The 13,816-nt window shown below is 38.5% G+C and overlaps 1 protein-coding gene across 21 annotated transcripts in view; it reads right to left on the reverse strand.

The window, feature by feature from the left end:
* Positions 1-13,816, reverse strand: part of LOC125320202 (aminopeptidase O (putative)) — a 228,594-nt gene that overhangs the window by 197,257 nt on the left and 17,521 nt on the right. For 20 of the 21 annotated variants that reach the window (XR_007201046.1, XR_007201048.1, XR_007201045.1 and 17 more), the window contains exons 4-5: positions 8,952-9,114; positions 4,575-4,823 (exon numbers count right to left, since the gene is read on the reverse strand). Coding sequence is in view for 13 of the 21 variants with exons in the window: in XM_048292283.1 (XP_048148240.1) it covers positions 4,575-4,823; positions 8,952-9,114 (412 nt within the window). In the remaining 8 variants the exon portion in view is untranslated. The remainder of the gene's footprint in view (positions 1-4,574; positions 4,824-8,951; positions 9,115-13,816) is intronic. The other variant, XM_048292285.1, reaches the window with a different exon arrangement.

Consider the following 13,816-nt stretch of genomic DNA (forward strand, 5'->3'; position numbering starts at 1 on the left):
ACTGAAAATGTTGTGCAAAAAAGTGTATCTACATTCATATTGACTCAGAAAAGGCTTCTACAGTTGTATCAAATAGTAACACACAGTTCTGCAAGACTGAACAATATTAAAGGTTTTACATTTAACTTTGACATTTGAATGTTTTCCAGTAGTCCTGGCTGATTTTCTATGCTCTTATCAGTTGTCATCGTAACACTGCAGACATACAGAACAGACAAATGGTGGCTACAGATGCACTGATCAAAGAGGCTGCTTGAGCCATCTCCCTTTTCAATTTAAGAAGTTAACAACCTTGGTGACATAGACTGGAAAGACTCAAGAGTTCTGCTGATATACCATATCTTACGTTATTTAAACAATGTGTGCTGGCAACAAAAAACCTTTAAATACCATTGCTTCAAAAATAATTTCAACTGAATGCAAAGACTTACAGCTCTCAGGGGAGTAAAATAAACATCAGCACATTTGCTCTGAAGAAATAAAAAGCTGCTAAGCAGTTTCTAACATCACAGAAACACAAGAGATTGGTGTAACTGTGAAAAAACTTATGCCGTTAAATACTGCAAAAGAAGTCATAGTCTCAAGCACAGGCTCAGGTGGCACCAAAAGTTAGAGTTTCTATATTTGAAAGAACGTTTTTCCTCAGGGAATGAAAAAGAGCAAGGAATTTGGAGGCTTTTCAGGTTCTGACAAAAGGAAATTGAGTGGTAGGTCAGTGGGAGGAGACATCAAAACACTACCTTTTCAAATGTGATCAACAAAACTGGATTGGGAGTGACCTGATTTGAAGAGCCCAACCAACCAGCGAATACACAGACCCTACTTTTCATCTGAAATGTTGCATTCAGGTTTGTTCACATGACTAACTGCTGCCTCACATGAGAGCATTTGCAACTGTGAAATACCTCTGATATTTAAATGCCAATGGGGTCGACAACTCCTCAGGGAGTAGCATATGAGCAGCATCAAAACATAGTGCTACTTTTAATCTCCTGATTTTAACTTCTTAGTTCTCTAAGTACATGAGTGATGTGCACCTTTCAGTGTAGTGTGCGGTCAGGGGTCTCTTCCATGAGCAACCTAACTAGAAACTTTAGGGCCTTGTAGTCTGATACACTTCCCTCCTTTTGCTCCAATTCGCTCTCTTCTGCTAGTGAAGGAACTTAAAATTATACAATTAACTGCTGTTACCTGTTCACAAGATCCTAAACATTCTAGAGAAAGCACTGAATCTCAGGCTTTTAAGCTATTTAAATTTGGTCCACAACTATGAATTTAATTTCTGTACAGTCCAACATAATTTCTGTACAGTGTGTACACAGTATCACAAAGTTGTGTAGGCCACATTGTTCTTTTACTAGCAAGAATTTAGGAGAAGCTATACCGAATCACTTAGACTGTAGCTGAAAGCATATTCATTTTATTTGTGTTTATTAGTTTTTCTCGTAAAGCATCTGTCAGACTTCAAGAGAAATGCAGCTGACCCACAGTAGCTGCCACTGAAATACAATTTAAAACACCTAACTGTGTTTTATACTCTGCTCAGGAACTATTATAACTTCCTACCAATCGAAGATGTTGGGGAAACATCCCTCCAAAATAAAAATAAGTATTTTGAGACGTGAAAAGCACAGTAAGTGTAATCAACAGAGAAACAAAGAAAAGTGCAAAATGCTGTAAAGCCCTAATACTTTAGATAATGACTAAAATGTATGTCTGCTTCCTTCCCTGGTAGACAGGAGTCCAATTAGAGTTCTCGTAACAACAGCTCCTATGTGCTGGAATGCTGTATTATGTTTGTACAGCTACAGATAGACTAGAAGATAAAAAATAAATACAACAGCAACCTTTTTAACCCAAGGTAACAACTAACTTTTTTTTTCTTCATGTGGGTTTGGACATGGTTTTGCACACAGCTTATTGTTAGCTTAAGCAATTTAGGTAATTATCACTGCATGCACAGGAATCAACCATTTCAAGTAGCTTGCTATATACATAGAAACTTCTATTTGAAAAATAACATAAAACAGGAATAAACAAGCTATTGAGTCACTTAATAATCTCCTGTCCAAATACAGCTTGACATTTAAACACCTTAAATTAGTTCTTAAATTAGTTAAATTTTGAAAAATTGGAATGTGTTTGGCTTGATGCACTGTTAAGTGACAGGCATCAGGAAGCATGCATGCTCCTTCTTTTATCCTTATCGTAAATGATATGGATTGCTTGGAATTGACAGTGGTTAGATGAAGCATAGGGGAATAAAAGCTCAGATTTTTCTCACCTCCTTCACAAAGAAAACACAATTATAGTATTCTGAACAGGCAGTGTGGACTCAGATAATGACAGATGGCTTTGCAACAGGCTTCCTGCAGGTATCTTTTCCCTCTAAATTCTGGGAAATGTACATGCAGGGAAGGCACTGGCAATTTTCCAAAGAGCAATAGCATATCAACAACTGAATCTTGAAGACTTCTCCTACTGTGTGCTGCAATTTTGGCCCAGACATCACTATCTGCTTTCTCTTTCATTTTGTACTATTTGTGTGTCTTGCCTTTCATGGTTCCACTGCTCTTGTCTCACAGCTAAGTCAAATGGCCAGTTTCTTCCTCAATTATAGCAAGGCCCTGTGCCAACCCTTTAGTACCATGCCTTTGAAGTAATAGAACTGCTGAGCAGCTCTACAAATTTCATATGGCTTCAAGAATATGGTACACAGTATCACACCTCACTCCAAATCAAACCAGCAGGCAAAGAACCAGAGAATATAATTTGTGGTAGGTGCACAAAGCAACATTGAATGCACAAAGCAATGCTTTCATTGAGTGAAGAACTATCATTGAAAACTCAGTAACCAGTAAAAAGTATCTACAAAGCAACAGGCCATATATGGCAGAGGAGGGTGACTGAATGCTAAATGTCTAAGTTTTCTAGAGCTTCATGGAATAAAAAAGCAAGTATACTTACACTAAAAACTATACAGTATCATTAATGTGCCAGCATAATTTTCTACTTTTAACCCAAAAGAAGATTGCAAGAGGAAGGTTGTAGAAAAAACAAAAATCTACAGCTTGGAAGGGCCAGTCAAATCTGTCAAATCAGCTAAAGGTTGTAGGACTGGGGCCACACCAGGAGCTCAGCAACTTGGACCATGAGACTAGCTTTGAGAAACCTGGCCTGCTGATGGGGTCCATCTGTCAGAGAAGGGTAAGAGCATCTTCAGTCATAAGCTTGCCAGGCTGGTGAAGAGAGCTTTACACTAAAGGTGCTGGGAAAGGGGAACCTCAATCCACTCCACTCGTATGATGCCCAGAGCCTGAGGAGAGGTAACAGGTCAGCACAAGGGCACCTGAACAGCAGCAGAAAGGAATTCCAGCCAGTAAGTCAGTAAGCCGGTAGGTTTCCTCAAGGGCCCAGCTTAAAAGCCTCTATGCTAATGCATGCAGCACGGGGAATAAACACAGCCTGCAGGGCCATGACCTTGCTGGCATCAGTGAAGATCCATTGACTGGGAAAAAAGAAACACACCCCCCATTTTTAGAAAGATATAGAAGGATGACCTCGGGAAGTACAGGCCAGTCAGTCTCAATTCAAGGTCCAGCAAAAGCATGGAGCAGATCCTTTTGGAAACTATAAGAAGGCACACCAAAGATAGAAGGCAGATTGGTGACAGCCAACATGGCTACACTAATGACAAATCACACCTGAGAAGTTTGGTGCCCTTCTAAGATGGGGTTACAACAATGGTGGACAAGGGAAAAGAAACTGATGTCATCTACCAGAATGCAAAGCACTGGACACTGTCCTGCACAACACCTTTGTCTCTAAACTGTAAGGACCACTCAGTGGATATTCACTGCAACTCAAAAGGGTTGCAGTGAATGTTAATTGTCCAAGTGGAGAGCAGTGATGAGCGGTGTCCTCAGGGGTCAGTAACAGTTCAACATCATTTTAAGTGACACACAGTGGGACAGGCGGGACAGGCACACACAGCCAGTTTGCTGACGACACCAATCTAAGTGCTACAGTCAAATTGCTGGAGGGAACAGATGCCATTCAGAGGGACATGGACAAGCTTGAGAATCCTTACAATTCCATGAAAACTTGACAATATAATCCTTACAGTCTGCCTTCAGCTTCTAAAGGTAAGTGTTTGACTAGAAACTCATACATTGGAAAGGCTTATGAAGTAACTCTAGATTTGGATTTTAAAATGCTCCTGTTCTGTCAAAATATAAGGCTAAAATCAGTGCCAAAAGAAAACAAGACAATGACATCAAGTATTTAGATCAATAGAACCAATAAAAGAAATTCAGTTTGGCAAATGTAGAAATTCAGATCCATATTTCTAATAGGCTTACATTTTCCTTCCCTAAGCCCTGTTAAAACTAAAATTAAAGGTCACAAAGGATGCAAACAAACCTACTCACATGAAGTCAGAACAAGAGTTTTAAGTTTTGTTTAAAAAAAACAGCACAGCAACTTTATATTGACAGCAACTTGACACTGTTAACTAGCTGATAAAAAGGAGCCTAGCAAAATACAGCAGATTGGATACTAAGAAGTTTCTTTACCTAGCCATTCCCAGGCTGGAAAAGTTGGAAGGAACTATCAGAACATCAAGCCTGGAAAAGGGGTGGGTACCCAGTGTGGCGTAAGCAGCTGAGAGACACTGAGGAATTAGCTGAAGCAAATATTCTTCGCAGCTTTCCATAAGGCACCAGGGAGCAAAGACTCTATAAGGAATGACTGCCTGCAACCTGGCAGCAGGATTTTGGAAACGGCAGGGATATTCCACATGACCACAGGTTTCTTCATGCCATCTGACAATACAAAACGAAACAAAACAATACTTAATTGTGATATCAGAAATGTGCACAACTACACTAAGACAAGGATATTCTCTAGATATCAGAATGACAGAATTAATTTCCATAGGACCAGCTCATTTGCATTCTCACTCTGTTCACACATGTGCAGCACTTTGAAACATTCATTACTACATGTCTGAGTAGCACTCATAACTAAAGAGACTAGTCACACCTTGTTTTTGTAACAGATATGCATCAAAAAAATAAGTGCTCAAAATATATGTAAAGAGAACTAATAAGAATACAAAAATATTTACTCAGAGAAGTCCTATTTAAACTTGGCCATGAAAATAATATTCTATACATATTAGCATAACATTAACACAAATATTTTAGGTGCAATTACAATGTAATTTTACAATGTAGTTTTACAATGTAAAAATTCCAAGTGGGATTTTTTCTGTTGTTGTTACTAAAATTCCCCAGAAACTTCAACTAATTTTTTTGATTATTATTAAGAAAAATACCCAATAGATGTAAATTCAGGCTTATCATGCTAGACATTCAATCGTACCACATTAGGCTAACCTTACTTTATAGTACTTTTACAGGATATTTAGAGCTTTAGCTGGAAGAAATGAGGGGTAAATCAAATCCTTACTAAACACTGAGTCATATACCTTCACAATAAATTATCTGCCCAAATAGATTCTTATCTAAACAGAAATCAGCTTCATGTTTTCACCTGTTAGCCTGTCTTCTCTACAGTGCACAGCCTCTCCTTGGTTTGAAATTTCAGTTTAAGTGATGTGGTTCTACTATGCCTTGACAGGCAAAGCACCCAGCATTGCCCAAAGCACTTACGCTTGGAAGATCATGCTCCAGGTAAGTCCTGACAAAATGATAACATGTAGAAATGGATGAGATTTTGCTGAAGTATTAACACTTTAGCACCTTACATAAGTCTTTCTGTCAAAGAAGTGGACTCTAAGTCCTTTCATTGACTACATATGTAAAGAAACCACATCCTTTGCTACACTTTTTTTTTCTAAGGGTGGCTTAATCCAGTATATTTCTGCTCTAAAACAATGTCACTTTGTGTTTTATTATCAGAGTTAAGATTAGGCAGGAACATGAAAGCTAGCACCATAACTCTTATAAAAGTTGCCAAGTCCTTAATGACCACAAGGAGATAAAGTTATAAACACCATAGCTCCATTTAACATTTACTTTGATACAGCCTCCTTAGGTCAAACTCACTGGCATCTGGATCCAAATTACATTACACATTTCAACAGCTTCCTTCAGAATTCCTACCTTTTCCTGCTGCCCTAGAGTTTATCTCCACTATCTTATCTGAGACACATTTGCTTGTCTATCCATTTCACACCCTTTCTAGAAATGTCTGCTACTGTGAGTAATGTTGGTTTGGTTACCTGGTCTCACTGACTGAAACAAGCAACAATCTTTGTTGTGCTAACTCCCAACTAAAGATTAACTGGATATTAACTGTAAGAGCATATTTCTAAGGACATAGATTTTTGTGTCCTGATTAGCTGCAGAACAATCTTGTACACTTAGGGTCTCCGTTTTTGTCTACATACAATAGACAGCATGTTTGCTGAGGATTTCTGGATTATTCTTTGTCATTTTTCTTCCCAAGACACATTAGTTCTGTTTCTTCTACTGACACTAACTGCTGCAGATACATCACACTATCTGTATCAATTAACTCATACAATAACCATCACACAGATAAACTCGTAACTATGACCACCACGCTGATTAAAACTTACACTAATTTTTGCTACAAAAAATTACAAAAATATTTTCCTCTTTTCAGAAATTTTACAGAAAAATCCCAGAAGTTTTCATTTATTCTATCAATACTGAGTCAGAATAATCTTTTGCATCAAGATCAATAAATTCCTATTACCAAATGTGCTGTACTTTGGCAAGGAACACATAATGAACATCTACAGCTTACTTTTGTAGAGGCAGTCATATTATAAACATATAAATAGCAAAGAAATACACACAAAGCAATTTTTAGAACTTCATCAAACCTATAAATTATTTAAAAATTAGAATAGGCATTTCTTACTGATTCTCGGTAAAGTACAAAAATTTCTATTCTAAAGATTAATTAGCATTTTTTACCAAAATTGGCCAAGCTGCAAGTCACCAGAATCCTTTAATTCTAAATTCCAACAAAAAATCCATATTAAGCCCTCAAGTTCCAAAGACTGACTAGTTTTACCAAACCCATAAAAACTTCCACTGTCTTAATGTTAACAAAGTATTATTCAAAACAGCTATCTAAAAGACAAGTATTTTTTCAGCAAATTTTTTAATTGAGTAACAGAAAAAATACTTATGACCCTAATCACCTTCTACAATAAAATAACAACTTCTGTTGACGTGGGAAGACAAGTGGATGTTGTTTGCCTGGAGCTCTGCAGAACACTGACCACACTTTCCCAGAACCTTCTCCTGGACAAACTGGCAACATACAAACTGGATAGGTGGTCTGCAAGATGGGTACAAAACTGACACACGGGCCATGCTCAGAGAGTGGTGATCAATGGTTTTCACTAAGGCTGGCAGTCTGTCACTAGTGGAGTTCCCCAAGAAATGATGTTCGGTCCCACACTGTTCAACATCTTCACAAATATCCTGGATGATGGGATAGAAAGCACCCTCACCCTCAGGTTAGCTAGGTGGTGAGGTGGACACATCCGAAGGGAGAGCCATCTCAGAAACCTGGACAGGCTGAAAGGGTGGGGCTGGCAAGAGCAGTGCAAGGTGCAGCAGAGACAAGTGCAAAGTCCTGCACCTGGGATGACACAACCCAAGGGCCCAGCACAGGCTGTGACCTGTGGGTCTGGGGAGCAGCCTTGCTGAAAGGGACATGGAAGTTCAGGGGACAATCACTTGAACACAAGTCACTGGTTTGACACTGCAGCAAAAGGCAAATCAGATCCTGGGCTGCAGCTGCAGCTGCATTGCTGGCAAAGACAGACTGGGATCACCACACTCTGAACAGAGCTTGTCAGGCAGTACCTGAAGCATCGTGTCTCCTTCTGGTCTCACAGTTCAAGGAAGACACAGAAATGAACAAAGGGCTGCAGAACCTCCCCTGTGAGGAAAGACAGAAGGAGCTAGGCCTTTTCATGGAAGGGGAAAGAGAACCTTATCGCACTATTTCAGCACTTGAAGGGCATCTACAAAGACCACAGAGTCTCTCTCTTCACAAGGAGCAACATGGCCAAAACAAGGGCCAATGGGTGTTAGATATCTTCATCTAAGCTCCTTCCCATGAAAGAACAGACTAGATGAACCTTCAAGGTCCATTACAACCTGGGTTAGTCTGTGATGCTATGATATGAATTTGAAAAGCTGAGAGTAATATATGAGGAAATCAAGTCCCATGTGTGAGACTTCTGCTAACTAAGGTGAATACATGTGAAAACAAATGGTATTTTTCCAGAAACTTGTTTTCTATCTTCAAGTCTTACTTTCAGGCATATTTTGTTTTGTTCATCCACCACTCTGTAATAATTCAAACTCAGTGAGTTTTGACTAGACTGAGAGGAGGAATAGATGTATCCAAAATAATTACATTTCTACTAGTTTGGTCAAAAACAGCTAAGAATCATTGATCCATTTTATGGGATCACTGTACCAGATCTTTCATGATCATTACACATCACCCCAGGTAAACCACTGCACAGGCCAGCTCTAACTGTGCAATGAGACTGGAGCAGAACAAATAACTGAGCAGCCAGTATTGTAGGAGGCATTAGGTATCCAGAACGGACTGAGTCAAGTATTTTAAGAAACAAGACAGGACCTGGCATTGCTGCAGCAGAGTATTAAGGATATAGGATACAGATCTAGCGGACAGTGGAATTTACAAACCCTATTACTCACCAAGCAGCTTGTTTTCACATAAAAAGAACCACACCTGTACCCATGAAATAATGCCTTTGGAATTATTTTCCTGTCAAGATTTTTCTGTTCAGATCAAACAAGTCCTATTTTGATTCCTGTGCTAATATGACTCATTTTCACATTCCACACAGTAAATGGAAATGCTACCCATGTATCTAATTTTCCAACAATATTATAAACACCAACCTGAAATCAGTTTGTGATGATGGCAAGGGGAACTCAGTGTTTGTTTCAATAGCAGCTGTTTGTTTGAAGGATTGCTGTTTAACTTCCTGCCAGCACCCCACAGCAACAGTGAAGGTGGATGCTGGCATTGGCATAGACACATAGTAGTACCAGCTCAAAACACCTGTAAACAAAAGAACATTTGTACAGACTCATCAGTCTTACAGAACACATTAGGTACTTGACATTTTCGTGTACTTGAGATTTCAGGCCACACCTCCCACCTTACATCCTGGTATTTTTGTGGAGGAAATAAAAATAATTTCACTGAGACATATAAGAAGAGTTGTATGTAAACACCATGGATTCAGTTACTGTTTATTTACACCTGCAACTTTGCTCTAACTGCTGATGTCTTTACCAGTAAATAAATCATCCATAACTGGGATGTTATGAATGCAACTTAACATGATCAGTAACAAATGTGTTTGTTACTGCCCAAGAATCACATCAGACATGAAATCTAGTGACACCTTTAAATACACACACATACACAGACACACAAACACAAAATATTAAACTCTTTCAACCTTGAATCTACTATCTTATGGCTTTGTCTTGTTTGTATTATCTCACACAACCCAAAACCCTTTATTTGTGTTCTGGGCAGTACCAAACTGATAGGCAAGTTTTAACAAATAACACTAATGCTTGTGAATTGGACCCATCTATCTGAGGTACATAATGTGTCAACCAGGCAGTAAGAAATCAAAGCTTAGACTCAGACGGGATATTACCTAAGTCAACAGTTTGGTCATATTACCCAGAAGGTGCTAAGACAAGATGAGAATCTATTAGAAGGTAAAAAAATGCTAAGTTTTATCATTATGGGAACACAATGTGTGAAGACAAGGAGTAGGTATGGTATAGGACAAACACATTTTGATAAAGTGGAGGAAAGTACTTTTCATCAATATAAATGCTGCTTAGATTTTCTGTTTGTCCCTTTAAAAAGGATATAGTTTAAGAATCACATCTACGTATTCATTTACGGTCATAATACAGTTACTACACCACACTAATAGATTAATTCTCTTGAAAAGAGCGTAGCATGAGTTACAATCTGATGAATCATGTGCAAATGACTGTAGCTAGGGCAACAGTGGAAATATACAAATGTCAGTTATTTTGAGAGAACCTTAATACTTGCTCTTTTGCAAAAGTATTCTGACTACAGCTATGGAACATTACCAAAAGAAAAAAAAATGGAAAAAACCACAACTAAGTGGAGACCACAAGGCATAGAGGAAAGGAAATAGACAACTGCTGCAAAGCATCACTTGATTTCCTACCTTAATGACCAAAGAAGGTCAGGCTGTCCAAAGGAAGGACAAAGAAGAAAATCTTTTGCTTAGCCTCAACAACTTCTCCACCTTTTATTTAGTATGACAAAACAAAGGCATTTGTGAAGTCTTCTGAGAGGCAGATAAAGCCTTTGCCTCTCATATGCACTAGAAACCACTTATACTCCTTCACCCCATTCCACTTCAGGCAACATCCACCATCAAAAGCCTTTTGTCTGTATTGTCAGGTGAACATATATTACTCTTGTAATTTTCCTAACCTCCTGTCAGTATGTAAGCAGAATGAACTTACTTGTTCCAAACACATTAAGAGTAAGGAGGGTAACTGTTTGCCAAATTTCACCCCACCTTTTGTTTTTTTATTATTATTACTAACTTAACAAAGCTACAAATAAGCCAAGGCAAGCAAATGCCACCTTGAGAGAAAAAGGTCATCCAGGACAGCAACGATACAGTATTTCAAAACATCAAGTTCCTGGTGTACAGAGTTTCATTGATAGACACTGTGCTAGAGGCACAAGCCTGCACACATCCAGTTAGTAGCAGCTCTGCCATCAACTTACATGCATACAGGACAAGGCTCAGAGGTTCTGCACTTAGTGTTGCATCTAAATGCTATAAAGCATTACAAAATGCTCCATGCATCTATGTTAATTGTAAAATCTTAAGAATTAAATAACATCAGGGAAAAGCGAAAATTTGAGGAATTTTAACAGAAAAACTGTCACGTGTTTTCAACTATGTTCCAAAAAAAGCATGGAAGTCAAAAAGCAGTCACAGAAAACTGCTCCAAATGGCATGAGGTATAAAGGAGAAGGTTCTCACAACTGTGAGGAGATTGTCTAAGAGGAAAGGGTGCTGGCCTGTGCTAGGCAAACAGAGATCAGAGATGCTTACAGTGAGAAACAAGTTTAGTAAGACAGGCTAGAGCAAGCAAGACCATAGAGAGTCTTTTGCACAGATTGAACAGAATGTCAAAAAGGAATGGCAATCAGATTAGCAATCCAGGGAGAACAGCATGTACTGCATTCAGAAATTTACACATATTGGCAATGAACATATGCTACTTAGAGCTGACCCCATGCCAAAGAGTGAAGGTACCAAAGCCCCCTTGATTTTGCAAGGATTTTAGAAATCATGTGAATTATGGATCCTCCCAGAGCAAGATCCAAGTTTTATAATGTCTCTGCATACCTACCCAGGGCTCAATCCATTTCCTGCAGTGCTTTTGGATGCCCTCTGCATTCACACTCAACTATGTAGCATACCTATATATTCATCCTACAGTTGTTGACTGAAATCACATGCATGGGCATGACAAGTGAGTTCTCTTTATAGAGCCATGGAATCCTTCAGGTTGGAAAATAGTGCATTTGCTGATCAGTGACTGAAATGGTCTTTTGGCTGGCAAAAGTTCTCTGTAGAGACAACCATGAAGCACTGTTTCAAAGACAGCTTAACTAACTCACTGACCTTGTGTCTTGTCCTCTCACTACTGGTAAGGTTGTCTCCCATCCTGACCTATCCCGTAACTTCACTTCCTTCCTTATACTGTCTTCATGTCAGTGGAATTTGTTTTGCTTTCCTTCATCTGTATCCTATGATCTATCTCAGCACATAGATGGGGATCACAAGCGTCACTCAATTCCTTCTCGCTGCTCTCCCCGTCCTCTGCCTGCGCTGTGCTTTTCAGTGTCAACCTTGGAGACAGCTCCATCTCTAGGGTAACAGACAACAGCGCAGCTGAAACGGGGAGGTGGCTTTCCTTACCAAATACAGCGTGTTGTCCCATAAAAACATCTTCAGACTAAGCAAGAACACACTGGGAAAAACAAGAGCTTGGGCTGGGGTTAGTCCACAGGAAAAACAGAGGTTGATCACCCTGGTCCTTCTACTTGTACTGTAATTTTAAAAATACTCGATTCCTACACATAATTGTTTTTGGCAATTATAATAATTTCAAAATATTTTGGTTTTTTCTGTTCCCATTTTTCTGAAAATAATTTAAATTTTTTTTCAGTTCTGCGAAACAAATCTATTGTATCATAACTGCATAAATCATACAGCAACAATCACCTATTCTATGAATTAAAAGTGAAAAACTTTCCATGCAAATGTTTAACAAGAGCAGGAAATTTTAATCTATTTAGAATTGTGTAAAAGAACAATTTAAAGGTCGTTTATTTCTCCTACTTGAAATAATAATGATGAATGATGCAATTACTTCCTAGAATTTTTAATGCATTCAGCTATGTTTGAAATCATTAAAATTGTTTGAGTTCTGAAGAATTCATTATAACTGAAAAAAAAATGCCTTATATCTATTAATTCCAGGTGCAAGAACATTATGAACTTTTTTACTTACCAGTGCATTTTTTGTAAAATAGTTTGCACTAACACAAAACCCACAAAATACAGCTGATGTTTACCATTTAGTAAAATCCACAAAGTTCCACTACCTCTAGGGAAAAGGTGAGATAGCTCCATACAGCAACTGATATACAAGGTAAGAGCTAGTGCTAATATAAAAACGTGCAGCTAAATAAGTAGTTATGTAAAAACTACTCTTTGGCTGGAGCACCAGGATTAAGGAGCCTCCAGCTTTCTGAAACTTTTTGTAACTTGTAGGGATTTTTTGATCTCATCTGAAAACCAGAACTTCCCACAGACTTCCCTCACATTTATGCCAGAGAATTAGTTCAACACTGTTTCAGAGGAATGATGGGCTCTCAACTCTGCTGCTGTAGTCCCTGATACACACTGGAAATCAATCAACACAAGTACTGCACTCTCTTGTTTTGCCTTGTGAAAAGTGAGGAGCACAAGCAAAAGCAACTATTGCTGCTGCTGACTACATAGCAGTAGCAGCGGCTTCTCTAGCACCATATTTTCTCTCAGTACAAGTATACTCCTCACTTTAAGTGCAGATGCTAAAACAAGACCAAGGATATCATAGCAGTAGAGTAACAACACAAAAAGCATGCCAGTCTATTTCACACAATGGCTAAATACCTACTTCTTGAATATGAATTGAACAAGTGGAAAGGTGTTTGTGATTAAATGTATTTGCAGCTTCTATGTGTTAGAGTAATGTGCTGAAGGAAAGTAAAAGTGACAAGTATAGAAAAATAAATCTAATGTTTAAATGGCTCACATTACACACACTTAGTGCTCCCTGTCAAGCTTTCTCCCAAAGAGCATTATTAATTGCATTTTTCTGACCAGCTTCTCTAAGTACTCCATAAACAATGCAAGGTATGATTTTTGGTCATACTCAAATAGTTACAATTTCAATTTGTGTAAGTATTCTATCAGTATTTTCAAACAAATGTGGCTTCACTCTATTTCATATGACAGTATCAACCACAAGTTTTGTAGGAGGCAAAATGCAAAAATGGCATATATGGGAGGAAGACTCTCACCAAAACCTGCAAATACAAGTGGTAAATGTGGAAAGTGCACATGAGAGTACATCTAGCCCAGCTATGCACTGGATTACTGCATCGGTACACGTAGAGATGT

Source organism: Corvus hawaiiensis, chromosome Z (genome assembly GCF_020740725.1).
Source record: "Corvus hawaiiensis isolate bCorHaw1 chromosome Z, bCorHaw1.pri.cur, whole genome shotgun sequence".
NCBI classification, from domain to species: domain Eukaryota; kingdom Metazoa; phylum Chordata; class Aves; order Passeriformes; family Corvidae; genus Corvus; species Corvus hawaiiensis.